Genomic DNA, 27,954 nt, shown 5'->3' on the forward strand with positions numbered 1-27,954 from the left:
AATGATGATTTAAAGTAAATTTTGCTGTATGTAAGATTTTTTGAGTGTAACTGACATGGATAATGATTCGTCAGAATTTTATAATGGTTTTTTCCCTATACATTAAATTTTCACAAATGGGTGGGTTTTTATGATTTCAGTTTTGGCAAGGATTCTAAGAAATATACATATCAAGATTAATGATTATAGAACACTCCAATAATATTTATTTCAGCTATCTGAAAACTGATTAGAAGAATCGGCCAAAAACAAATGAGCAGAATAAATCCAACTGAATCTTTATTTAACAGACTTGAAACATAAAACGAATAAATGAATCTAGAGGTTCGATGTAGTATATCTAATTCAAATTTATTGGCTTGATTCATAAACTCGAATTTAATATAATTTGAATATATTGATTTCAGCCATCGGGAAATCCTTTGGGTTTGAGCCTTTGATTTTATTTCATTCATTTTAATATATTTTCTGGACTAAAAGGACAGACACTCATCTACAATTTAAAATTCATGTTTTGAATCAGCCATAGCAAGATTCAACCGACTTTTTCGATTTAGACGCATTGTGCTGAATTATTTTAAAACAATTGAAATAAATCAATGGATGAACGCCTTTTGAGTCGAAATATGTTCGAGAATTTTACTCGAAATCATCAGATTATAACCAAATGAAACTAAACTGAATAAAAAAATATTTAATTAAAATAAGTGATAAAATGATAGGAATATCTGATTCAGTAGTACAAAAAAAAAAAGCAAAAAAAAAAAAAAAAAAACACTGAATCAGTAATAATAATAACAATTAAATTATGTTTTTTGAAATGTGTGTTTTGTTTTTAAGTGTACTCCCTTTAAGTGAAATTGCTTAAAATGTTTGATTTTCTTGTTAAGGAAGGAAATTTTTTCCTGTTAAAGGAATCCTGGATGTTGATTCTAGGAATCTTCTTCTCCGAATTGAGCATACACAGGCTGTGTCCACGGCAACCCAGTGAGGCCTCCATGTGTCACCAGATGTCCTTCCGTACACTTGAACCCATGACTTCTTCGGTCTGCATATGGATTGTATATTCTCTGCATAAACGAACAATTCATTAGAAATTTAAAAATACGGTAAAACTTCGTTAAGGCAAAGGGTACCAAAACTCTTTTTGTATCAACCGTTAAAACAGTAAAATGCTTTTAGGATCATTTATAAAAAATAACTGAAATAACGAACATATTATATATCTTTAGAGAAATGTTCTATAGTCATTTTTAATTAACCCACTGATGGTTCTGCCCGTAAAAAGTCGTATTTTAACCTTAAAAGTCGTATTTTCTCCTCAAAGCAAAACTGCTTTTCCAATGTACTTCGATAGGGAAATAAGTGTATTGGGGAAAATGATTCTCCCACTTTTGCCCGTTCGCTAAAAAGCCAGGGGGTTAATTAGTATTTCCTTTCACAACTAGAGCTCCAATATAATTTTAGTTTGTCTATGGTAAGAACTCCCCCAGCCACACAGTCTAAGGCCATCTATCGCTATGGAAACAAGAATAGGGCATTTCAGGAAGGGTAGCTTCTCTTCACTCTAGGGCTAACACAATAGATCGAAGGAAAAGATTCCCTTTCTCTTGCCGACCCAAGTCAACACCTGTCCTAAACAATGATCCCACATCCCTCCTTGAAATAGTTATACCTCGTTACCATAGTCACCACCACGGGTCCAGACAAATGGCTAGGGGAGTTCTTACTTCAGTCAAACTATAGAATCAACAACGTGCTAACAACTAAATGATCACAACGTCATACAAGAATACCTCGATAAGCAGGGAAAGAAAACAATTAGATTTTCTTCCCCCAGGGTTACCACCTAGGTCGGCCCCCCTCACCCCGTCGTCAAAGCCCCACTCATGTGTTCAGTTAGGGCAGATTGATGTGAACTAATGGTGATCCTTCAACCTTAATTCTAAGAACAAATTCATTATTGCAACAGTTCCAGAAAAGCGATGAGCATCTATGAAAGATCACCCAAAAGGTCACAATGAGGTCGAAAGATTAATTTTTACTATCGGCTTTCATTATGTATAATCACTTCGTCTTAAACAGGTGATGTATACTTTTTATGTCCGTATTAAATAATCCGATTATTATTGTTTTGAAAGATGACGCATTAGAGAAACTATTTTCTTTAATCTTAAAAATTTGAGTTAAGCGTTTTCGTCTTAACGAGGTTTGGCAGTAAGTAAATGAATTAGCAAAAACGAACAAACAATTTTTTTATGATTTATTAAGTTAAAAAGTGGTTACACGTTCTATTGTTTGAAAAATAAATCTTTTTAAATTTGTTTCATGTTTTAGTATTATGTTCAGGAATAAGAAAAATTTAAAAAAGTATGAAAAGCTTGTTTATAAATAAGTGATAATTTAATTGAAAATGAAATTTTTATATAAAACTTTTCCTTAGATCTGTATCTAGATAGTTTTTTTTAACAATTGCCGGTATGTTCACTAGATGGCAGCTCAGTTATTAAATGCATCTTGTTGCGCTCATGGAAATCGTGGTGCTCTTCCCCGAGATCGCGCTTTAAAAACAAAAACATTTTCCTGAACAACTTGTAAAATGTGGTTAATCACAACATTGCCTCAGGCATTTCCTACGATGAAATAAGTATTCCATTTTTACAAAAACTACGAACTATTGCAGAAATATAAGTAGTTTATTATCCCAAGTGACTTGTGTCACATCGGCATTTAATCAACGCAAAATTTTAAGTTTGTTTTTTTATTCCATAATTGATATTTTTAGAATCGTTTGCTTTGAAATTAATGTTTTTTTTCTTTAAACTTTTAATTGGGTATAATATGAAAAAAACACAACTACTTCGATTTAGTAGGAACAACATATGACGCAATGCTAAACGAATGGAATTTAGTTGTTGTTTATTTAGTTATTGTTATTAGTAGTTGTTGTTATTTGTTTTAGTTGTTGTTGTTTATTTAGTTGTATTTAGCTTCAATAACTTTTCTTTATAATGCAATAAAATCTGGCGAGCAGCTATTTAAACGATCGAACACTTCGTTTGTTTATTTGTGGCTTGAAGTTAGACTCGCAGAAAATGCCGTTCATGGGTTAAATTTAGTAGGAACAACACAACCTGTGACGTAGGCTATATTATACCCAATTGTTTTATTCGTATGATATAAACTAAATAAAAAACGCTTTATCGTAAATTGGTTTTAAGCAACGAATTGGTAACAGAACAAAATAATTTGAAAGAGAAACTAATTCAATCTTTTTAAAATATTATTTCCTTTTTTTTCCTTAAGTAGACAAGAATCGTTTGAGAAAGCTTACCCTATAACTGCGAGACATAGTTTTTAAAAAGAACGGTATTTAAAACAAGCATTTTTATTATTTCAGTTAAAAGTGGATAAACCCTTTTTATTATATAATTCTTATTAATCTCATCACAAAAGATGCCACTCACAATTATTAATTTGAAAATTATTGTTAATCTTATTATTAAACTCAGTGAAGCGTCATAAGACTGCAATAGTAATGTTATAGTAGTTATTAAGATAATGATTAAAAAGAATCTAAATATTTATAGCATCTTTATGTTGTATAAATGTAATTTAATTTTATTGAATAAGGTTCTGAAATATCTATTTCAATTATTTAAGAAAATCTTTTAAATTATAATGATATTGATACATTTTGATTTATAACATAATCGCCGCACTAAAATTTATCAAATATGTATTTCTTTTCGTTGTATTCTTTAAATGGTTATTTTTGGTAAAATGTCTTTCTTACACTGATTTCCCGAATTTGGAATTCGTGCACATTTGTAAGTAATTATATAATTGAAAATAATTTTGTAATTGTAAATAATTATAAAACTGTAAATAATTATGTACTTAGAAGTAATTATGTAATTTGTAAATTAAGAAAAAAAAAAGAACGATAAAAATTTTTTTTTGTTCAAAACAGAAATTTTTCATAGAAATGAGAAGTCATCAGATAATGTTTGGCGCTTTCATCTCATTTTTGACCAGCCTGATTTAAAAGAACTTTATTCAGTAGTTAAGAGCATGAACATGTTTAGTTAAATTAAAATAATTTTCAGACATAAAAATCTTAAACTAATACCGCCGAATTAACACTTTTTACCTGCGTCCGTACAACGACCCTATCAGCCGTCTAGTTTCGTAACTCTGGATGCTGCTGCCTGACCGTTAACTATTATATGCTTGAGACGAAACTAGTTATTCGTTCATTCGACAATTTATAGATAAAAATAGGTATTTTGGATGCAAGGTAAACTACTGCTTGCTTATTTTCTTTTGTATTGAGAATTTTAAAAAGCATTTAATTATACTATACATTTTAAAATGCATAGTTTAAGTTGAGTTATTAATTTTTAAGATCTTCTCCATAATCTTTTAAAATGGCTGAATTTTGAAACTGTTCTTTTCAATCTTGGAGGTTTTTTACGCAGTTTAACCCTATTACTGTGATTTCGGCACATAGTCGACACTTGGTTATAGAGAACGTTTTTAGTTGTCTACTGTTATTTAACTAATGTTACTTCATTCGCTTATAATGAACAGTTAAAAAATGGGTAGTTCGCTTATAGTGGTCTCGCTTTTCTTTTTTGCAGACATTTAAATAAATGTTGCGCAGTTTTTAGTCTATGACTCAATGTAAGTTAAAAAGTGTATAACGATGACTTTTAATGAAAAATGAAGTAATACACGTTGAACTAGGCACACGCGAGAGTGAATATGTTGCCCAGATATTTCCTCATGAAAATGCAACTTTCTTTCAAAAATGGCGAAAATCAAAAGGGAAAATAGCTAAAATATTAAAAAAAAGACAAAAATTGTGAAGATATATAGTTAAAATATTCGTTCGAAGGATACAACACTTCCTTATATGGAAAATATTTTGATTGCTCTTTATTGTTTAGATTGAAATTTTCATTATAGGACTAACTACTATATCGAAAATTTCAGCGAAAGTAAACATACTGAAAATTACTTTTTGTTTACTTTCTTTTACATTGAGAATTTTCGAAAACTAATTTAAAATGCATAATTGAATTTGAGTTCATCATTTTTGCATAGTGTTCTTTTTAAAATTTAATCTCGTTTCCATTATCTTAAAAACGCGTTTAGTTGTCCGAACTGAACTGTTATGAAAGTAATATTACGTCATTAGCTTCTAGTGAACAGTTAAGGAATTGGTAGTTCGCTTATAGTGGTCTCAATTTTCCTTTTTATCGACGTTGAAATGAATGTATGCAGATTTGTTAGTTTATGACTCAATCTTGTAAGTTTAAAAATGCTTAACGATAACTTTAATTAAAAAAATGAAGTAATACACTTTGAATTAAGCACACGGGAGAGTCAATTATTTGATCAGAGATTCCATCTTGAAAATACAACTTTCTTAAAAAATGTCGAAAATAAAAATAATTAACTGCTAAAAAATTGAAAAAATAAATATTTAAAAATTATTTATAAGGAAATACATTTACTTCGTTATTTGGAAAATGTTTTGAATGTTATTTAAATTTCTCATTAAAGCCGCGGTGGTTCAAGGGACAAAGCCGTTTGGCGCAAAATATCCTCAGAGGTAGACGGGTCATGGGTTATAATCCCTTTGCGAAGTCCTTCACGAAGGCTACTTTGTCCCAATGCTTGATCCAAGAGTTCCCTTGTCTTCGGAGTTGAGTTCAAACTTAAAGGCTACGGAGTTGAACATTGATAGCCGAAAACTCAGAATTGGGTCTGCTGTTCAACGCCGGTTATAAAATAAAATAAAATGCTTCGATTGAAATTTTCGTTACAGTAAGTGAAACGCTGCTAAGAAACTTTGTTGAAGAGGATTCAACAGTTAGTTATTACTTTATAAAGCAAATTATGAAATATTGCAATCAATAGTTCGATACAGGGTTATTCATAATTCCCTCCCCCTGTAAACGCCATTTTTCTTTACTACAACTGGCTTCAGTGGTACATGTTACTGCCATCTACCGGCAACTGCTTAAATTGAAACTTGAATACTTTCGTAATAATTTCATATGTTCTTTTTTGCCATATTCGTCTTCTTTTTTTGACTATAACGCTTCGAAACCCTGGAGGGAATTATGAATAACCCTGTACTAGTGCAATATGCTAAAAAATATTTTTTCAAAGATTTCGGATATAGTGATCCTTAATTTATAATGGATTTATTGCTGGGTTCCACAGGCAGTTCAGTAAAGTGGGGTTTAACTGTATTTCAGGATGATTTTTTTTATTAATATCGAATTTTCACATACTAAGTTTAAGTAAGCATGGAATCCCATTTGAATTCTAAATGCTAAATATCAATAAACTTACGTACTCATACACGAGAACGCACTTTTCTCAGCGATTTAAATAACATTTAATTCCAGTAAGATTAAGTTCCATTATATTTAATTGCCATGACATTCTGCTCCACGATATTTTGTTTTGCTAGTGATTATAAACGAATTTATTATTTTTTCTGAGCAAAAATTTGTTATTCTATTTGTGAACTTTTTTGTCCACCACTGTAGGAGCACTGTAATTTTTGTCCAAATGTAGGAACTATGACAGATTCTGGTTTACTACAGGTCACCAGCAACTGATGATACAAAACGGTTTATCAAATACTACTCTACCGCAATCATTGATGATTATAATTATGTATTTAATCCGAAAACATCGCAATCATTATTGATAAATAATATATCGCGATTACTACATAACATATTAAAAATGTAACATCGCGAACATTATGCATATCGACAGTAATTGGGTACTTGCACTTCAAGAAAAATACAACAGATACCTACACACGTGACTTATGACGTCAGCGCCAGCGGCTCGTTTTTAAGCAAAATGGTGTGTTAAAGTGGAACTAAGTTTTTCCACTTAAGTTAGAAAGTTAATCAGCATGAAGTTAATTAAATGCACAGCCGTATCGAACATCGGATTTGTTGAAATATAATTCTTTTTCGTCTACATCTTTTACTTAACTTAGATTTATTATTTGATTACGTATTTTATCGTAACCGTGATATATTTTTGTTTTGTGTAACCTGGCAACTTCGATGCATAATTAGTTTGTTTATGTTCTACATGGCTTCGTGCTGTCTTTGTGTTAAGGGAAAAAATGTATAGTGAAAGAATTGAAATCTTAGTGATGGAATATAGAATGTGTCACTCAGGAGAATTGATACTTGGCAGGTTTGGCTTCTTCGAAATAGAATGGAAAGAACAGTTGCTAATGTAAGCAAATGCTACTTTTAACAACCAATCAGGATCGAGATACCCACAGAGCGACACTTGCAGGTATCCCATTAAATACGATATCATTGTGAGTAGGGTAATGAAAATATTGATTTGGGAAAATATTTATTTGGGTGAGGAAAATATTGATCGGTGTAAAATTAAAGGAGAGAAATTTCGAAACATATTGAAATTATATCAATCGACTTATTGGCATCATATTGAAGCGAATATCAGTGTTTTCTTATGATATTAAAATCCAGCTCTTATCTTTTATGGGAAACAATGTTCGTGTTGGCGACAACGCAGAAAAGCAGTCGCCAATACATGGTCCCTGAAACTGATTAGAATCAGATGTCTATTCTTTTCACTTCTTGTAGATAATCCGTGATGGGTGTGCCACACATAGTTTGTCTATGGAAGGAATTCCCCTCCCCACAAAGTTTAAAGCCCTCTGCAGCTATGTATAGTGTTTTCAATATAAATGTAAACAACAACAATCTCGAGTGCTTGACCTGATCTACTTCCGGTTAGAAAACTTACAGCTGCTTACTACAGCTTATTCTGTGAAGCAATATTTCCAAACAGATAATTTTGCTTTTAATTAAAGAAATAAACTAGGTAATTTCTGAGCTCAAATCTTCTGTATTTTTATAAGATATTAATGATATTATGTAATTCTGGTGATAACAATTCTTTTTTTAAAACGCAAACATTAAATCGGGTAAAAAATACACGCATATAAGATATACTACTTAAGAGAGACTCAAAACACAATGATCACGTTGTGAGCCAAATGTCTTCAAAATACACCGGAAACAGTAACCCGGAAGTATTAGTTAAGAGCTTGCAGTGCCCCCTAGTGTAGAAAAAACACCATTGAAACAAAAAATATCGCATTTCATAGAGGGTTCTCTCTTCTTTGAGATCATTAAACTGGCAAACCGTAAACCCGAGACAAAAACCTGTTTTAAATATTGATCCAATGACCTTACTTGAAATAGTTAAATCTCGTAACCACGGTTACCGATACTGTTCCAGAGAAATGGCGAGGGGAGTTCTTTACATAGACAGACCATAAATTAGTGAATAATGCTTTTTTTTGTTTTATCTTATTTTACAACCGTCGTTGAACAGAACAGCAGACCCAATTTCAGGTTTACGACTACTGATCCTCAATTCCTTAGCTTTGTCATTTTGAACGCAATTCAGAAGACAATGGAACTCCTAGATCAAGTATTGGGTGAAGTAATGCCTTCGTGGAGGAATTTTTGATGGAAATCCGCATTTGCGTAATATGGATAGGAAAACTACGAAAACTTCCCATGCTTAGCTTGACGGCAAAGAGACTCTGACCCGTGATCCGTCTACCACTGATGATATTTCACGTCAGCACTGCTGTCGATGCGAGCCGGGGGCTGGATTCGTGTCAACTAGTCATCGTTGGGATTCGAATCCGGTTCATCTCATTGGAAGGCGAAGGTTCTATTCCCTGAGCCACGGCTGAGTGTACTGTACTTACGCAATCTTTCCTTACTGTTTTCAAAAAAAAAAAAAAAAAAAAAAAAATCAAATCGTGAGAGATAAAAAAAAAATTACCGTCGATGCCTCTGCATGATTTTCCTGGTACTCTGCACCTTGTGACGAATACCCATGCATCTGGGTGTATTTCTACAGTCAGCAAGTCAACATTGATAGCTGTATCAAGCTGTTCAAAACTCTGCACTGATGAACACACTTCTACGAGTTCAATGTCATCGCTTACGAGGCTCCTTTTCTGAAAACAAACAAATTTTTTTCTTTAAAATATGAGTGTAATAATTACATCGGGCTGTCTTAATTAAAGTTACCCTGCTTAAATAAAAATAGAATTCGTTCTGGTTGATAGATGTCGATGAAAATTAATATCTATGTAATTATAAAAGCCCGAAGTTTGGTAAATTTTAGGTTTAACCATAAAACCTAGGATTTACCAAATTGGTTTGGTAACTTGTCTTGTTAAAAGATCGAAATAGAATCATATTAAATCATACTTCGGACTTTTCGCCATGCCACCTTAATAGAAACTAGGTCTTAACTGTGAAATCTAGGATTTACTAGATTTTGGTGCTGAACGTAATATTTTTAAAAGCCCGAAGGAAAATTTTAGGTTTTATTTACTGGTTTAACTTAGGATTACCGCAAAAATTAGGATTTGGCTTAGGTTTTATCGCATAGGCTTGGTAAGAGGTCGAAGTAGAATCCTATTAAAGCAAATTTTAGACTTTTACCAAACTAGGTTTTACCGGTAAAACCTAGGATTTATCAGACTTCGGGATTTTATCGCAGCATATGGGGCATGGGAAAAGTAAATCTATAATAAAACTAGTTCTTATTTCGACAAATAGATGGCGCTTATCTGTCGAGACAGGATGCGAAGCACCAATCGAGATGTACTGAAAGCACCTATATAAGATGTAATGCAGGCAAATCACGTCTTGTTGCTAAAATGGTGCCTAACCATGGCACCTAGAGAACCAATCTATACCAAGAGAACCACCCTAGACAATAATTTCACTGACATGTATAGGATGGGTGTCCGAACAATTACTGGTGTATTTACAATATTGGTATACAGTTTACTTTCCAAGTATCATTTACTTTCCATTTTTACCTTCCAAGAAAATTGGGAATGGAGAAAATATGAGGAAACGACAAATAATGGTTTGTAATCAATTGCGAAGATTTAACGATTATAAAAGCAATATTTACCTTAGAAAAATTGAAACAAAATTATTTACGTTTCTGTGTTTGACTTTTAATGGTCACCGTATGGAATATAAACAACATTAAAAAGAATGACTAGAATAGATTGGAGCGCAAGAATTAGGATTAAAATATGTAACCGTGATTCGATAAAGTTTTAAGTTTGAAAGTGAACTTTTTAATTTCACTAATTTATTATATGTTTAGATGAGAGAAATCTATTTATTTTTATGTGAATTATTTATGAAAAAAGCTACGTTATGTGTCAGTTTAATAAAAAATATCGAAAATTTAGTCAGGTATTAATTAACTGCAAGTATTTTTAATTAAAATAAGTTTAGCTTTTAAATTATTTGGTCACAGATAATGAATTGTCTTGATTTGTGACATTTTGGTAACTGAAAAATCGTAAATAAATCTTTGAGATAAGTATTACAAGAAATTATTTCATAACTTATAATTTAAAATGCAATTTTTGCGAAATAAACGCATTTTTTGAAACACTTTTTGAAAATTTTAAATATTTTCTGAAATTATATCAAGAAAAATTTGTTCCAAATGGTACTTTCCAGCAAAGTTTTAGAAAATTAAGAATAGCTTTCAAAACTTGAGGCTCAAAAGAAATTTTTTTAAAATTAGGTGTATTTAAAATGCATTTATAAATGAATATGCGAACAAAGATCCAGAAAATTAAGATTAGCTTTGAAAAGTAGAGTAAATGACTTTTTTTTTCTCAATTAGGTGTATTTGAAATGTATTTAAAAATTATTTTGCGAACAAAGTTTTAAAAAATTTAGATAAGCTTTCAAATTTTTTTTTAAAATTAGGTTTATTGAAAAATATATTTTAATTAATTTTCCGCTTTTTTTTTACAATTTGGTGTGCTAAATATTATTTTTATGTAATATTATTTTCATGTATGCGAAGAAAAAAATCAGGCTTCAGACATCGAAAATAGTTTTAATATATATATAGTTAAAAATTTAGTGACAACATGAAAAATAATAAAGAAAAATGAAAAGAGAAAAAGAAATATTATTAAAATAAAATATTTTTAAGAATTATTAAAAAAAATTGCAAGTGATTGTTGACATTCACCGATGAAAGTCGACATTCTTTTGATTTAGGTTCTTCACGGTATACACCAAAAACGAAATCATAACTAGAGTCCAGACTAGATATAGCATAAGTAATGCAAATTTGAATGATAAAATCGTCATTTCTCTAATTAAATATTTAAAAATGGTTTTTATTCAGGCTATAACGTTCACAATTACCTAATTTAACTTTATTTATATAATCGGGGTTTCGCCGGAAGAAAATTGATTATTTAGAGTTCCTACGCCGAAAAAAAATTTGAACCGATGTTTTAATTTGTCTTGGATTAACATTTCCTAGAAAAATCTGACGCAATGGTTAGATTGTGCTAGATAAGTCGAAATTCGTGCGCTGCCATTTCTCAAAACTACAATTTTTTTAATTAAAAAAAAAGAACTCTGATAGAGGTTGAAGAGCTTTTTTTTAGTTAATAAATATTTTAACATATATCTATCAACACCAAAATAAATCATTTAGTTTGAATTATTATATAAAAATAATTTTTTAAGCATGCAAAAAAAGAGTAAAATAAACAGCGGAAACTGATTTTATTCATCCACTCTTTCTTGTCTATTTATTTAATGATGGAGCAAAATTTCTTTTTATTTTTCTATCATATGCAATGTTATTGGTTTACGGGAAGAAAAGTCAAAGAAATGTGGATTGAAAACTAAGTAAGTTTTTTTCTGTTTAAAATAAAAGTTACAATTCAGTTTTTTAGTTAAAACTATTTTTTGCAGTCTATACTATTCCTGTAAATTCATTCTAGATCATACATATCTTAAAATTTGGTTTTCATAGTTAAAATTAAAGAAATATGTTAAAACTTACTTTTTGAAGTCTGTACTATTTCTTATGCATTAAAAATAAGTTATAATTTGGTTTTAATTCTTAAAATTAAAGACATTTGCTAAAATTACGTTTTTAAATTCTGAGCTACTCACTATACTATAAAAATAAGTTATAATTCGGTTTAAATTGTTAAAATTAAAGAAATATGCTCTTAAAATTGCATTTTTAAATTCTGAACAATTCATAACACTTTTTAAATGAGTTATAATTTGGTTTTAATTGTTAACATTAAAGAAATTTGTTAAAATTATGTTCTTAAACTCTGAGCTATTTATTATACAAAAAAAATAATAACTTTGTATTAGTTGATAAAATTAAAGAAATTTGTTAAAACTTCATTTTAAATTCTGAGCTATTCATTATCATTAAAAATTTACAATTTAATGACAAATTTAAAGAAATGTGTGTTCAAATAGCTTTTCAAACTCTTTGCTAATACTGTAAATTCATAATTTAATAATTTCAGAAGAATTAAGGTAATACATTAAACAGTTTTTCTAAATTCTAAACCATTCCTGTGAAACTATTTTATTTCAGACAGAAAAAAAAATTAATTAAATTTTGATTAAAATTTTTTTATACAATTAATTAATTTTATTTTTGAATTATTTCATTTCCCTTTCAAATAGTATTGTTTTATTAGTTAGAAAATCAACTTTCTTTTATGGAATAATTAATTTTGATTGAGTTGTAAAATATATGAAATTAATAAAATAAATTGTATACATTTCCTTAAGAAAAAATCAGATGTTCAGCCATAAATAATATACTTTACGTTTTAACAGGCGTCAAATAATTAGACAATTAGGTTTGCAATAAAAACAGGAAAAGATTGATAATTTATTTGAAGCTCCGTTATAATACACTGTTCCTTAATTTTGCCTCAATTAATTTAATTTCTATAATAGATAAGACTGAATGCGAAAATGTTTTTTTCTTATCAACTGTTCGTTAAAATGTTAGAAAATGCATTGAATTTTTTATAGAAATCAAAAAAATTATATATTATTTACAATGTGCTGCTTTTCGCAAAACTTTAATAGACAGATTAATAATCATTCTTTAGAAAAATATTAAATTTATATGATTTTTATTACCTGTATATTCCTTTGGGCATCTAGAATTTCGTTTACTTCTAAGGAATAAGCTGAAAGAAGAGTAAAAAAAAAAGCATTTAGAAAACTACTTAATTAATTTTTAATCTCAGTTTTGAAACATATTAAGTTAAAAATATAGAATAAGTTAATAAATACACATAAGTTAAAAATATAGAAGATATGGAAAAAGATATAAAGATTTTTTAAAGGAGAAGAAAAAAATATGGTATAAATGTAAAATGATATAATATTTTGTTATGATCTCTGAAAGATATTTTGTTTGGTGAAATAAATTTTATATCAAGCACAATTAAAAGAGTTCTTTATAGTATGCCCCAGGAAGATATATTTTGAGCTTTGCAATTGTCTAAAGACAGTTGCATAGCAAAATCTTTGATGTCATTAATTTTTCATTTGGCAAACTCAACATCAATATAAATTTTTTTAATGATATTTGATTATTTCCTGTGACGTAGCTTAAAAAATTTCAAATTGAAATCTTATATTTGATGCTATTTTAAAATCAAAAACCGATCATAAAATGAAAATTGATGATACGCAAGGTGTGAAATTTTTTTGTCAAACAATTGCTTTAACGAAAAGGAAGTTCTTCACAATTGTCAGCATTGAAGAAGTAGTGCTTGTGTTACTGTGCATAACATTCGCCGACTTTTGTTGGACCGAATGTCCACTTAAGGATTGCGGAACAATGCGCAACAATTCATTTAAAAATCAGCGCAAGCTTTTATGCATCGATATAAATAAACAAGTTTGCTATATTGTGGATAGTTTCCCACGCCACAATTTTGCGGTAATATTTTGTCTATAAATGCAGAGAGTTTATCAGAATCTTTCTGGTAACAAAAATTCATTCAAACTTTTAAATACATGCCTTCATATCTTTTCGCAATTTAGATAATATGCTGTCGTAATTAATATATACAAGAGGTGTTTAACCAACACCTCCTAGAATAAGGAAGGCCTCAGCACGGATCAATTTAGTAGTCCGATGTGACGAAGTTGACTGCGCAGTTGATGAAAAATAAGAAAGATGTCATTACGTTCGGGGTACTAAGTTGCGCAGTGGTTGAAAATACGAAATATGTCATTGCGTTTGGACTACTAAAGGATATTTATGGTAACCCGTGCAGAGGCCTACTCTTTTCTAGGAGGTGTTGGTTTAACCCGTTTATATTTACTAAATTTTATTTTTTGCATGGAATTATATGGTCAACGAATTTTATAATCAAACTTACAAGTTTTTAAATTCGCTTATAAAGTTCTCGACATATGGCGAAATAGGCAAAAAATGAAATTAACATTAAGGGGTCCAAAGTTTGGATCACTTTCCTACCCAAATTGGGAATCAGAAATCCGAATCCGTCAAAAAAAAAGGTATGTTCATTTAAAGAAAGTATGTTTTTGTGTCTGATTTCGTCTGTACTTATTGTCATATTTAAGGTTATCCCCTTCAACCTATAAGATTGAGTCTTAGAACGTGAGGATCCGTTTATTAGATCAAAAGTTATACAGGGTGGACGTATTTTTTGGCACACCGTACATTATTGAACTTGGATGCAAGGAACTGTTCACTTTACAGCCGCTAGTTTTTCACTATTAATTTTATAAAAAATTTCTGAACCAAAAAAATGAACAACTTGTAAAAATTGATACTTTTGATACGATTGGTCCTAAATTGTTTGTACCGGTTGTTATATTACATTAAATAATAATGCATAAAATCGCTACCCATAATGATAAAATTCTTTCTTCTGTTTCTTTTTACTGATGAGGATTTCAAGGAAGACATAAATTAATGTTTAGCTGGAAATAATAGAGGATACTTTGTGTTATGTTGACTAAAGCAAAGCACAAATGAAAGCACAGAAGTCAATCAGTTCTATGAACAAAAATCTTCTTTAGTGTCAAAACAACAAATAATATTAGGGAAGTAAAGAGACAAACACGTGCAATGTAGTTAAACCAATGATTAAAGACGAACAAGTTTGAACAAGGAAATAAAAAAAAAAAAAAAAAGAAAGATGAGAAGCAGGTGTGATGTTGTTTGGCCGAAATCCCAGGATGCAAAAGATAAAATTAGGATAGATTTCCAAACATTAGATAAAGGTGGTACACCAGAAATATCATGAACTAAATTGTTAAAATTTTTCAAAATTCGGAATGATTCCCAGAAATCAAGTTCGGTAGATAATGAGCAGTGTTGAATGATTTTAACAGAAGAAAACTCAAACCTGTGATTAGAATTCTAAATATGTAGACCGCTGGACGATAAGTAAATGTTCTGATTTTTTTACATATTTAATGTGTCTTTGAGGGTACCTTTAGTTTGTCTAATTAACATAAGACCACATCGACAAGATTTGATAAATACTCCAATTATAAATCTCAGCAATAGGGTCTTTAAGGTTGCTGAAATTTAGTTTAATTTAGAGTAGAACTAAAGTTTAGAACTAAAATTTATTTTAAGTCTCTGCAATTTAGATTCTAATTTTTGGATAAGTCAAAACAATCAATTAGTTAAAAGTTCGAATTAGAGTTTGGTGGATTTCGAGAATATTCTATAAATAGAATTAATGAGATCAAAAGGAAAACCGGCGTTTACAGCGATTGCTTTATGGTAAAGGAGCTTTTCACTGGGGAGGATAAATTGTAAAAGCACGGTAAACAAGTGAGTATAAGGCAACTTTGGTTAAGGGAATGGAATGGATGGTTCTGAGGGGGAGGGAGTAAAACGGTTTTCGACAAACAGTAGTAATAAATTCAGTGAATGTTTATACTTACAACTAACTGAAGATACAAATACAACTGCCAAAGATAGACTAAATGTAACTCTTTGATTTAGAAATCTTGCTCTTGAGCTCTGGGCCATGTAGTCAGTCTGAAAAAAATTCTTTAATTACACAAATCTTTTTGAACTGAACTTGTTCTAAATTATGGCAAAAGAAATAAAAGCATTACTCCTCCTTATGGGGGTGGATATCTAAACTATTAACCAAACAAAAAAAAAATTCAAAAATTAGTATTTTATTTGTATACAAATATACATTTGTATGTATATTTGCATGTTAGATATAGATACACATTTTAAAATTAAAATAAACATTTAATAATATTCGAGCAAATTTCGAATTACAAGGTACACAAATTTTTACATAATTTAAGAAAAAAAAATGCAAATTAAATGAAAAAATACAAAATTTGAGCGAAATCGGTCGACGATTTTTCAAGATACGAAATTGTGTGTAATTATTGAATAAAATAACCAAAATAATTGTTAATAGTTACAAATTTATTCCTCCTTTTTTATCATAGGATGTTCAAAAACACTATTTTTCGTTTGTATTTTACTGTCGGCCCCTAAAACCTCTAAAAGCTTTAAACTTCATTGTTAAAAAATCGCATGATCTAAGCACTTCTGAAGTTATAAAATGATTCTTTAATTATTTCTACAGAAACATGAAAAAATGCTCTAGTATAGAAGTGTTTCCATTATTTTGTTCACCCTTTGTACATACGTATATGATATTTATATAATGAAGGTATATACTATGATTTATTAGCGTTTTATTAGGTTTGAAAAAGTGTTTTATTTAAAAAAAAAGATAATGAAAAAGCAAAGAATATGAAACGAAATCTTTTTTATCCAAAAACTGGTTTTTGGTTATAAATAGCTTAAGAAATCTTTGTTGTTGTTAATTTACGTCGCGCTAGAGCTGCACAATGGGCTATTGGCGACGGTCTGGGAAACATGCCGGAGGATGATCCGAAGACATGCCATCACAATTTTGATCCTCTGCGGAGGGGATGGCATCCCCGCTTCGGTAGCCCGACGACCTGCGCGCGAAGTCGAGCACTTTACGGCAGCACAGTTTAACGAGGACCAATACCGCACACCCTCGGTCCCTACGCAGACTGATCCAAGTGGTCACCCACCCGCACACTGACCGTAGCCAGTGATGCTTGACTTCCGTGATCTGTTGGGAACCGTGTCTTAACGATCAGTCCACTGCGGGACTAAGAAATCTTTATAAAGTATTTTCAGGCTTTGATTTCTCTAAGCTATTTAAAAGACAAATATATCAAGAAATTGAAAAGAATATTATTATGTAATAAATTGAAAATCGAACATCATAAAAATCACATTTTCACCATAACTGATGCATGATATCTTGTAGCATACATATCTTTAAAAATAAGTGTTTAAAAAAGCATAGATCATTGCTTCTCGCAGTACTTATGAAAAGGTGATTCTAAGGTAATTAAAGAAATTGTTTATCTGCAATGTATTCATCTCTCATTTAACGCTACTTTTTTTCGAATCTACATATATATATATATATATATATATATATATATATATATATATATATATATATATATATATATATATATATATATATATATATATATATATATATATATATATATATATATATATATATATATATATATATATATATATATATATATATATATATATATATATATATATATATATATATATATATATATATATATATATATATATATATAACCTGTAATTTCAACTTCATGATTCGAGTTGTTTTAAAATTAAAATTAAATTAATAAAAGAAATCGTTCACCTGTAAGTTACTTATCTCTCATTTAATAGCCATTTTTACACTGTTTCACTGTTTTATTTATTTATTTTTCATTCTGTTCGCTGTGATATTTGAAACCAAGAATTTTCCCATCGGTCAGCAGTGGGGGCGTGTATTTCCTGTACGAAGGGACGAATACGGGATGATTTGGTAGAAGTTTTCACCATGGAAATGTTAAAGTTCACTTGAAATAGAAAATTTTTTTGGTGGAATTTAGACACAGAACAATTATCTATTTAATGAATTGAAAATTTAATTATTCAAACATTAATTGAAAAATTGTAATCTTAGAAAGGGCCCTTCATTTACAAAATGTGAGGGGACTAAAGCTTTTTCTGCCCCCTCCCCCGGGTTCCTGGTAAGAAGTATTTAATTTACTAATATAGATATTAGGGTGATAGGTTTTTTTACAACTCCCCAAAATTGCAAGCAGAAAATTCTGGTAAAATTACCGTGCTATATGATATTCATATTTCTGGTGAAATGCTGGTCATAAAAATCAAAATGTGCGGTATTTAAACCATTTATTTGGTGATTTTTTCCGTTCTTATATTAACGGTTTTCCAGAAATTCTGAATTTTAAAATTATAGCTTTTGTTTCCATGCATTTAGAAAAAAAATACAAAACGGAAAAGTACATTTAACCGAATAAATGGTTCTTATGCCATGCTCTAAGTTGTCATGATAAAATCACCAAATCTTACCATGCGTACCAAATTTTATCACACACTATAAACTACATTTTATCGTTAATTTTACCAAAATCAGTACCCTATCATGTGATTTTTCTGTTCAATGAGAATGTATGAAACGCCAAGGCGATATATATGTATTTTTTAATAAATCGAGATTTTTTTTATCTTGAAATTAAACGAAAAAAAATTCTTATTCATTTGATATTTGAATCTAGTTGAAGTGAATGTAAAATTTTAGGTCCTGCCTTGCATATTTAAATATACTTTGAAAGATTCTTATTTTAGAACAAAACTTGCCGGGCGATAATTTTAGAAGTAGTTAATTAAAACGATTTATCCTGTTAAGAAGTCGTTTGGCTAACAATACTCTTAATTTGGAATGATGACAGTTAACAATTGGGCAAATAGTATCGCATTACGCATAAAATGGTGTTTTCTCACGTATACAAGCAATTAAATACTCAAGAAATGTCAAAGAAATTTACCAATATAATCTTTTAAAACTTCTTAAAAAGAACTGGCTTCCATTTTTGTAGCTACTAATTGTCGCCAGCACGCCAACCGAGTTATTAACATGTAATGGATGTAATCCGTGCCAGCTTATTTTCGCTTATTTCCTGCTAAATATATCGAATAGGTTTTAGCTTCTGAATAATAATAGGTATGATAATAATACATTTTAATGCCTGGAGGGATATTTTTTAAAAAAAAAACGAAACAAAAAGCATTTAATATTTACAGAGTTTGTAATTTGTACTTTGATATGTTACTTACTTGTAACAAAAATGACTTAAGTCGTTAATGCCTAGTGTCCCTTTATAAAATACTTAAGCGTTAACTTGTCGTCATACAATTCACAAATTACTTTTTAATATTCATCTCGATTAAGTTTTATCACTAGCAAGTGATAAAATTTAACATCGTAACATCGGCTCAGAGAATAGAGTACTCGCCTTCTAATGAGAAAGCCCGGGTTTGAATCCCAGTGATGGCTGAAAGATAGAAATTCTGCACCCGGCTCGCATTGACCACAGTGTTGACGTAAGTATATCCTCAGTGGTAGACGGATCACGGGTTAGAGTCTCCTTGCCGTCAGGCTAACCGAGGTTTTCCTCTTCATGTAATGCAAATGCTGGTTAGTTCCATCAAAAAGTCCTACTTCCAATACTTGACCCAGGATTTTCCTTGTCTTCTGGATTGGGTTTAAAATGACAAGGCTACGGAGTTGAACAGTGATAGTTGTAAATTCAAAATTGGGTCGATTGTTCAACGAAGGTTATAAAGTAAAATAAAATGAAATATAATTGCATGCTGAGCCATGGTGGTTCAGCGGATAGACCGTTCGCCTCCCAGTGAGATGTTCCAGGTGCGAAACCTAGCGGTGTTTGGTTGATACGACATCGACTTACGTCTCGCACCGAACACAGTGCTGAAGTAAAACATCCTCAGTGGTAGATGGACCATGGGTTAGAATCTCTTTCCCGTCGGACTAACCGTGGAAGGTTTTTCTCTCTATGTAACTCAAATGAGGGTTAGTTTCATAAAAAAGCCCTCAATGAAGGCTGGTTTGTCCAAATACTTGATCCAAGAGATTCCTTGTCTTCTGGTATGGGTTTAAAAGTTCAAGTCCACGGAATTAAACATTGATACCTGTAAACTCAGAATCAACTTGGCCATTCAATGCTGATTATAAAATAAAATAAAATAAAATATTATTGAATGCAATAGATTTGAAAAACTCAAGTGATGATTGTTTCAGGTTGATGTAGAAGTAAATCAATATGTTTTTTTTTTAAAATTAACTTTTTTTATTATTTTGTTCCAATTTTTTTCTATTAACTATATTTATTTTTCATCAGGTTTCAATCATTAAAGAGGAAAATTCAAAAGGGTTCGAGAAAATTTCTTACTCGGAAACTAATAAACTCAACAGGCAGAGTAAAAGGAGATAGTTAGATGATGTACCAAAAAAACATGAATATAATTATAACTGGAACCATGGCTATCGCGACAGACCTTTAATTAGACCGTGGTTAACAAACAGACTCTTAGCTAAACTTATGGTTAACGAACAGATAGAACCTACTGAGGACTTGAAACGCTATAAAATGAGAAATTTTTAATTTTTTCTTCTTTTAGATCGCTTTAAGTTTATAAGAATTATAAATCTGCTATCCTAGCATAAATTTTAAATAAATTGAGAAAAAATATGGTAAAAACTGCCAGATTATGGTAAAATATTCCGTGTTTCTGGCCCTATGGAACAACAAAAAGATTTTAATAAAATTAGGAATAAAATTTAGGGTTTGTATTATGTGATAAAATGTGGTAAAATTTGGTAATTTTAGCATGATATCTTAGAGCATGACATAAAAACCATTTATTCGGTAAAATTTACTTTACAGTTTTTATTTCCTACCAAATGTGAGGTAACTATGAACTATGGTTTGAGGTAACTATGAACTAACTGAGGTAACTAAGAACTATGGTTTCGTAAAACCTTAATTTTAATCAAACCTTTACCATGCGAACATAAAAGCGCATACGAGTGAAAAAGCTTAAAATAAATGGTTTAAATTAAATAACGTATAACGTTTTATTACCAGAATTCTGTTTTTCGTCTTCTTTTTGTACTATGAGAGCGGAATAACTACTGCGGAAATTTTTCCATAATTTTCTTCTTCCTGCATCAGCTTTAAATGAATGAAAATAATAACGGTACAGTATTTAGATTGGTAGGGCGTTGAACTCGTGTTCGTGAGAATAGGAGTTTGAATCCCGCCGGCCGATGCCATCTCATGTTTTAAATAGTGGCTGGTGGACTCTAAATCTGTCGGTGTCACAAAGTCCTCCAAGTTTCCATAACAAATCGATACCTCTGGGGGAACTAAGTTAGAGATTGGTAGCTCTCTGATTCAGGTAAAAATTACTATTCCTGGATGAATGAAATGATGTATGAAATAGGCTGTGATGTGAGTGTGTGGCTGAAATCATATTCTTGCCCATAGATGGAGCCACTGTAAAACAAGAAACACACCCTCTGCCTTAAATTAGCTTTATAACTCAAGTAGGTTTCCTGGTATGGCAAGTAGGTAACAGAAGTAACAACAAACAGTAAATTAAAATTTTTTATTTATTTATTTATATTTTTCCTGTTATAATTTAAATACAGGGAAGTTTAATTTACATTTCTTGACTATGTTCAACGATTTCTAACTATTATACCGTTTATTTCCGACTCAGTTTGTTATTTTAGTTATTTTTGAAAAGGTAAATTAGCTATATTTCCACTTTTAATAAGTTATATTTACTTTTAAATACTTTATATTTTGTTTTTTATTACTAAAATTACGGTATTTTTCTTTTTTATCAGAATTGTCCTTACAATACAGTAGGGCTATTTAAACTGAATTTTTTTCTCCGTGTAGTTATTTTATGACGGTAGATAGGTTAGCTTACTTTTAGAAAAAATGTTCATTATGAAATAATTTTGCTTGTATTTTTTGAATTTTGGAAATATGAAGGATAATACTTTAAAGTACCATCTATGAATTAAAAAAATCACACATGTTTCCTCACTTTGATGAAAGTGTATCTCAATGTTTGTGAGTTATTAATTATTATATATACAAACGAAGCTGAAAAGATGTTTCTACATGATAAAAAAAATATGAAATCCAAAACAAAATTATAATTCCTTATTACATAAATAGGAGGAAGAACTATGTAAATCAGTTTAAAATTATAATGAATTGTTATCTAAGTAGGATGAAGAAATATGCTTTCCAATTCAAAATTATAAGTAATTGCTATGTAAATAGATTAAGAAATATGTAACTCAGTTTAAAATTATAGTTAATTGTTATGTAAATATGAGGAAGAAATATTTAACTCAGTTTAAAATGATAATTCATTGTTGTATAATACATTGGATGAAGAAATTTGCATAGGATCAAAAATATGAAGAAAAAATATGAGAAATAATGAGATGTAAATATGATGAAAAAATATGTATTTTTCATCCTATGTACAGTAATTTATTAATATAATTAGGTGTTATGTAAATAGGCATTTACTATACATATTTTGTTAAAATTTCCTTTCAAATTTTAAAAAAAATAATCTTTAGCAAAATGTATCATAAAAAAATGTTTTGCACAGAAATCACATTATTAAATAAATTTTATTTTTTGTAATACAATATAAATTCTTCTAAAGTTCTGATTGATGCTAGTAGATTTTAAGTATTGCAGTTTATGAATTAATAACTAATTGAAAGCGTTTAGTTAAACCATATAAGTTATATCTGTACAAAATGTCAGATTCTTTAAATGTTCAGAAGTGCCGCGAAATATGAAAGTTTTACTGGGATTTTAGGGGGGGGGAGGGACTTTAGGTGATAATTGTTAAAAAAAACATGACAGATTAAATGTGTCTTATAATTATTATTGTTGGTATCATTAAATAGCCTAAATTTTATACCTAAACATAAATTTTAACTAGCTTAATATTTGTTCAAAAATGAATATATTTTTAGTGAAGTAAAATTATAATTCCTGCGTTTTCCGTTTTATTTTCCGACAACTTTCTCTTCAATTAAAGCATTGGTTGTAAATGTGCTTTGATTAATTATTTTTAGATTACAAAGTTGCAAACAATACAAATTAAATATAAGTGACTGGTAGTATATCTCACACTAAAAAAGAGAATTTAAAAAAAAATCTCTCTCCACCTCAAAATTAATTAATTAGTCAAAATTAATTAATTGATTATTATTAATTATGTAAAAAAGTTTCGTCGAAACTTGTCCAAGGGGAGTAAATTTAATTCATTTTTTCTTTTTTTTTTGTTTGTGTGGTTGAGATTTGAATATAAAAGAATTTCATGAAAACATAATATAAAAGAATTTCATGAAAACATATTATAAAAGAATTTCATGAAAGCATAATCTATATATATATTTCTCTTACACGGCGATAAAAAAAGCCTCATTACAACTCCCTGAATGGCAACGCTAGAAAATAGACCAATGATTACAGCTAAAAATGTCACATGCCAAATCTAGCTAAGATGGCTCAACATATAGCGCTTTTAAAAACGGAAACTGAAATAACCAGGGAGAGCATAAGCTAGGCAGAAGTCTTTGTCGATAGATCTCTATTTTGGTTTTTTGTCGAATGCGTTTTTTTTTTCACGAATTTATGTATTACGAATTTATTTGATAATTTTTGATTTATATCACGAATTTATTTGTTTTACTAGAATTTATTTGTTTATGCAGGTTTTTCCATTGCAGTTCACTTATTTAAATTTTTAATAGACTTAATTATAGCCGAAATTTTAATCTTTTTAAAGAGATATCAGTTTTAGAAATTTTATCTTAAGATTTTATATTGAATTCTTAGAATTTTGTGCATTTGCAATGTACCTAAGTTAGTAGCGAGCGAAGCGAGCTTGGTTTGCGGAGCAAACCATTTAACATTGCGTAGCAATTTTCGGGGGTTGGAGAGCGTTAGCGAGCAGGGGGCGCAGCCCACTAGTATAAAAGAATTTCTATAAACAAGAATTTTTAAAATTATCTATATATCAAATTTATTCATTCGCATATTAAAAAGACCCACTTTCAAAAGTTTTAAAAGTATTTAACGTTTGAAAAATGCTCCTTGCCCCTCCCCTAAGTACGTTCTATGTGAGATCTCTCGTCTGCTTCATGCTTGCATATCGATATTTATTAGTAATATCATTTTTAAAATTTATCGAATGATAATTTTAAACTAGTTATAAACAATAATATATTTACATATTACAACAATATATTTACTTATTTTAATTTCTTAATTACTAAATAATAATTGACTGTTGATATGACTCGATAATTATCAACACTTTTTTTAAGTATGAACTTTTCAAAAACATTTAGAGTAAGGCTCCTATACTATCAGTGGCTCTAACTAGGGGTCTAATTCAGGGGCTCTAATTTAGAGTACATTAAATCAACTTACGTCATTTAAAAACCAAATTTGTTTAGTATCTGTTTGAAGTTTCGAAATGCATTAATGTTTATATTTTCATTCAAAAAATTAAAATTATTAATTATAGTCCTTGAAGCTAGTAAAATGTAATAAGAAAGTTTTCACAATTTACACAATTTAAAAATGAAATATTGTACTTATTAGAATATCGAGGGGCCTTATTTTCTACTTAAAATTTATCAGTATATTGATGTCTGTGTATGCTGTTGGAATTTTCTCGAAATAAATGGTTAAATAGCAATTTATGTAATCGTTGTTTTACCATGTTTAACCAAAACGGTTAAATACCCGTAAAAAGGATGGTATTCAAATTGTTAACTGTTAGAAAACCCGTTTAATGACTGTTTTCGCATACTACGGTTAAACAACCAGAATTGTATCCATACCAACCAGGATCCCCTTATGAAGGCATCACCTAGGCACTACCTTGTTTCTTGCAGATGGGTACATACTAAAGTTAAAAGTGATAAGTTGCCAATCCCCTGACGCTTGAATGGGGCTTCGAATCCCAACTTTGAAACCACAATATTTTTCCATTCCTTCAAACTGAAGAGTTTCTAGTGTCCTGAACTTCCCAATTGGTGACACTGGACTTTTAGAATACACGCACAAATCATCACGTACAAATCTCATTAACGTACAAATTTCAGCACCATTGAGCTTTCTAATATAGAAAAGTCTAGAATTTCCCGATTCTCGAGAAATATGTGATCAGCAAATAAACCAATTAAATCTCATTCCACAGTTGACAAAACACATCTCAGCCCCAACCTAACTCCAATGTCAATTACCTACCGAAACATCTAATTCTAATGTTCACTTAAATTTCTTTTTTATGGTTTTGTAAATTGTCACAAAACCACATAAATTTGTTTTATTGTTTTTTTTTTCTTAACCGTACCAAATAGACACGGTTTCAAAACCGTAATGGTAAATAAATGTTCTCAATTGTAAACGTACGGTTACGTGGATGGACAGACTGCTGTCGCCTGCATTACCGTAATTATAGAATGAAAATTCTAACAGTGTATTTCATAAAAATTTAACGTTCTGAAATCGTTTAGTTCGTTTAATCGTTTAGTTAAAATCAAAGCATTTTGCTTTGAATTTACAGAGAAGGTCCAAATTTCTTTAATTGTCATCAATGTAAATATTACAATGGTATTTCATTACCCTATGTAGTATTAAAACAATTGCTTGTGGCAAAGCTTCATAGCTTATTTAACGTCATTTAACTATATATATTTTCTACCTTTTTTAATATTATTCTCTGCTATTATAACATTTTAAATTTATTACGTTTAAAAAAAATTAGATTATATTGAATCATTCTATGTCTGTGAAAAAACAAATTAGATACTTTTTTCTATTTGAAGCTTTTTAGTATATTGATGTTTACATTTTCAATTCAGAAAAAAAACATTCTTTGAGCTAGTAAATTTGATAAACATTTTTTCACAATTTTGTAACTGGATATCATTTACATTGTACAAGTGATGCATGTTTATCAATTTTCTCTAAAAATATATCAATAAACTGATATCACTATATTATATAAAACTTTAATGTCCGAATACCGTTTCGTATTGTTATCAGCGTATTTTTATTGACCACGAAATCGCTAATAAAACAAATTAATTAGCAAAGAACGTCCAGATTTCTTTGATTATTATCAGCTAAAATAAATAAATTTTATGAAGGTATTTCTTTCAAATAAGACACTTATTTATCCCTTATTTAGTGGCATTTATCTGTAAGTTTCATTTATCATCCCTTTTGTCGGCTATTATTACGTTTTTTTGTTTGATTATTATTCAAAATTACGGGTACAAAACGAAAAGTTGTGCTCCTATATTATAAAGTAATCGTAATTATTGCCTTTTTAAGCAACATTTTATGATGAACATATTTAAAAAAGAAACTAACTTATTGACCTCTTAGAAATATTTTAAAGTAAATCAATAATGGTTAATTTTTTAACAAGTTTTGCGTAAAACTGTCCCCCTTCAAATAATGCACTGAAAATAAAGATAACAAAATAATAAAGCATAGTTAGGAATTAACTTTTCGCACTATTACTAAATAATTTCTTGTGCGGGAATTATCTTACGATCTTTCTTAAAAGTAACCAAAATTTTAATAGGAATTTAAAAAATAAAATTGTAGATGAAGTTGCTTTGGTAACCAAGCAAAATAATTAGGTTTCAATTTTGACCAAATAGAATCGAGAGTAATATCTGTGTTTATACAACAAAATATTTTGGGTGTAATTTTGGGGATTAGGGAGTTAAACGAGCAGGGGACAAGCCCCTAGCTCATAAATAAATATCTTTGTGATTTTCTCCATCAGTCAAAAACTTTTATTTTAAAATATTGTAATAATATTAATTATGTTCTAAATTATATTGCTATATTAATAAAACAGTTATTAAAAGAATAATTATCTGAACAAGATTTGTTTCCGAAAAAACGTTTTGTAAACAACGTAAAACCATTGATGTAAACATATATTGCATACGAAATTATTATTAATCAAATATTATTTCAGTAAAAGGTATTTTAAATGCGTGGGAACTATTTAGATAATACAGAAATTGTATCATTTCTTTCAAACTGTTTATCAAATATTTAATAACTTTTAATATTTTAGAAATATAAAATATTTAGAACAATATTGTTTAAAAACTGGAGAGTTTATTTAAGAAACAAACAAAAATGTGTATTTTTAATTATTTTATGTAAAATAAAAAAAAGTTATTTAATTAAAACCCATACATACATAAAAGCTCACCTGTTAGCGCAATCCTTAACTTAGGGGATGATTTGTTTTAACGGAGAAGGTGTGTTGGCTAGTTTTACGAAAGAAGGAGATTTTATTAATAGCGCCAAAAAGAGCGCTGTTGGCTGATATCGTTCCCGCCCACGCGTTGGATGCTCGAGAAGTAGGGAATTGATGAATTTTGGCGATGTTTATTGAAAAATCGAGCGTATTTTTAATGTATTTTTTTCTCCAAAACCGTCGCTCCTTTATTTTTTTTTCATTCGGTGTTGTGGATAGAAAAATAGTGACAGAAGAATGACTTAAGGTATACCAGTAAGAGAATAAAAAGTTACGTTGTTTGAGATTCATTTGTAAAGCCATTTTATGAGAATTCTTTTCAAAGACTAGATTAAAGGTTGTTGGAATTTTAATTTAAAGTCAATTAGATCCTTAAACGAAATGAAAACATTTCTTAGAATTTATTTATATTTCAATTTCCACGTCATTTTTCTTTTTCATTTCATATTCATGTATAAGTTTTATTTTGAAATAACAATAAAAAAAAAACCATGCATATTTTTCAAGCATTTGCCACGTTTTATTGTCAATATGTAATCTATCCTATACAAAGAACTCATTTTAGAGAATTCTAAAAATGTTGCTACAAATGACTTGTTTTGGGCCACGTAAATTGGTGCCTTTTTATCATAACTTTGTAAAAAAAAAGTTCAATGTTACTAATTTAAA

At 29.5% G+C, this 27,954-nt stretch overlaps 1 protein-coding gene across 2 annotated transcripts; it reads right to left on the minus strand.

Annotated features, from left to right (window-relative positions):
* Positions 1-749: 749 nt before the first annotated feature.
* LOC122270890 (venom nerve growth factor 1) lies at positions 750-27,369 on the minus strand. 2 transcript variants are annotated; one of them, XM_043050080.3, is made up of 5 exons: positions 27,238-27,369; positions 15,879-15,975; positions 13,077-13,126; positions 8,884-9,061; positions 750-1,070 (listed from the first exon to the last, which is right to left on the minus strand). In XM_043050080.3, exons 2-5 carry the CDS (start codon positions 15,964-15,966, stop codon positions 886-888), a joined length of 501 nt encoding a protein of 166 aa, XP_042906014.1. In that variant the 5' UTR covers positions 15,967-15,975; positions 27,238-27,369; the 3' UTR covers positions 750-885. The 2 variants fall into 2 exon arrangements, with proteins under 2 accessions (XP_042906014.1, XP_042906013.1); XM_043050079.3 differs by having other exon boundaries at positions 27,226-27,353.
* Positions 27,370-27,954: the final 585 nt, after the last annotated feature.

The sequence above is a fragment of the Parasteatoda tepidariorum genome, chromosome 9 (assembly GCF_982258835.1).
Source record: "Parasteatoda tepidariorum strain Cologne lab strain chromosome 9, Ptep-v5.0, whole genome shotgun sequence".
NCBI lineage: Eukaryota > Metazoa > Arthropoda > Arachnida > Araneae > Theridiidae > Parasteatoda > Parasteatoda tepidariorum.

Excerpts from the sequence above, each read along its gene's own strand:
- LOC122270890 (XM_043050080.3), bottom strand. The coding sequence starts at position 15,966 with ATGGCCCAGAGCTCAAGAGCAAGATTTCTAAATCAAAGAGTTACATTT. Across the intron at positions 13,127-15,878 it reads ATTTGTATCTTCAGTTAGTT|CTTATTCCTTAGAAGTAAAC; the intron begins GTAAGTATAAAC and ends CTCTTCTTTCAG. Across the intron at positions 1,071-8,883 it reads ATCATGCAGAGGCATCGACG|AGAATATACAATCCATATGC; the intron begins GTAATTTTTTTT and ends TCGTTTATGCAG.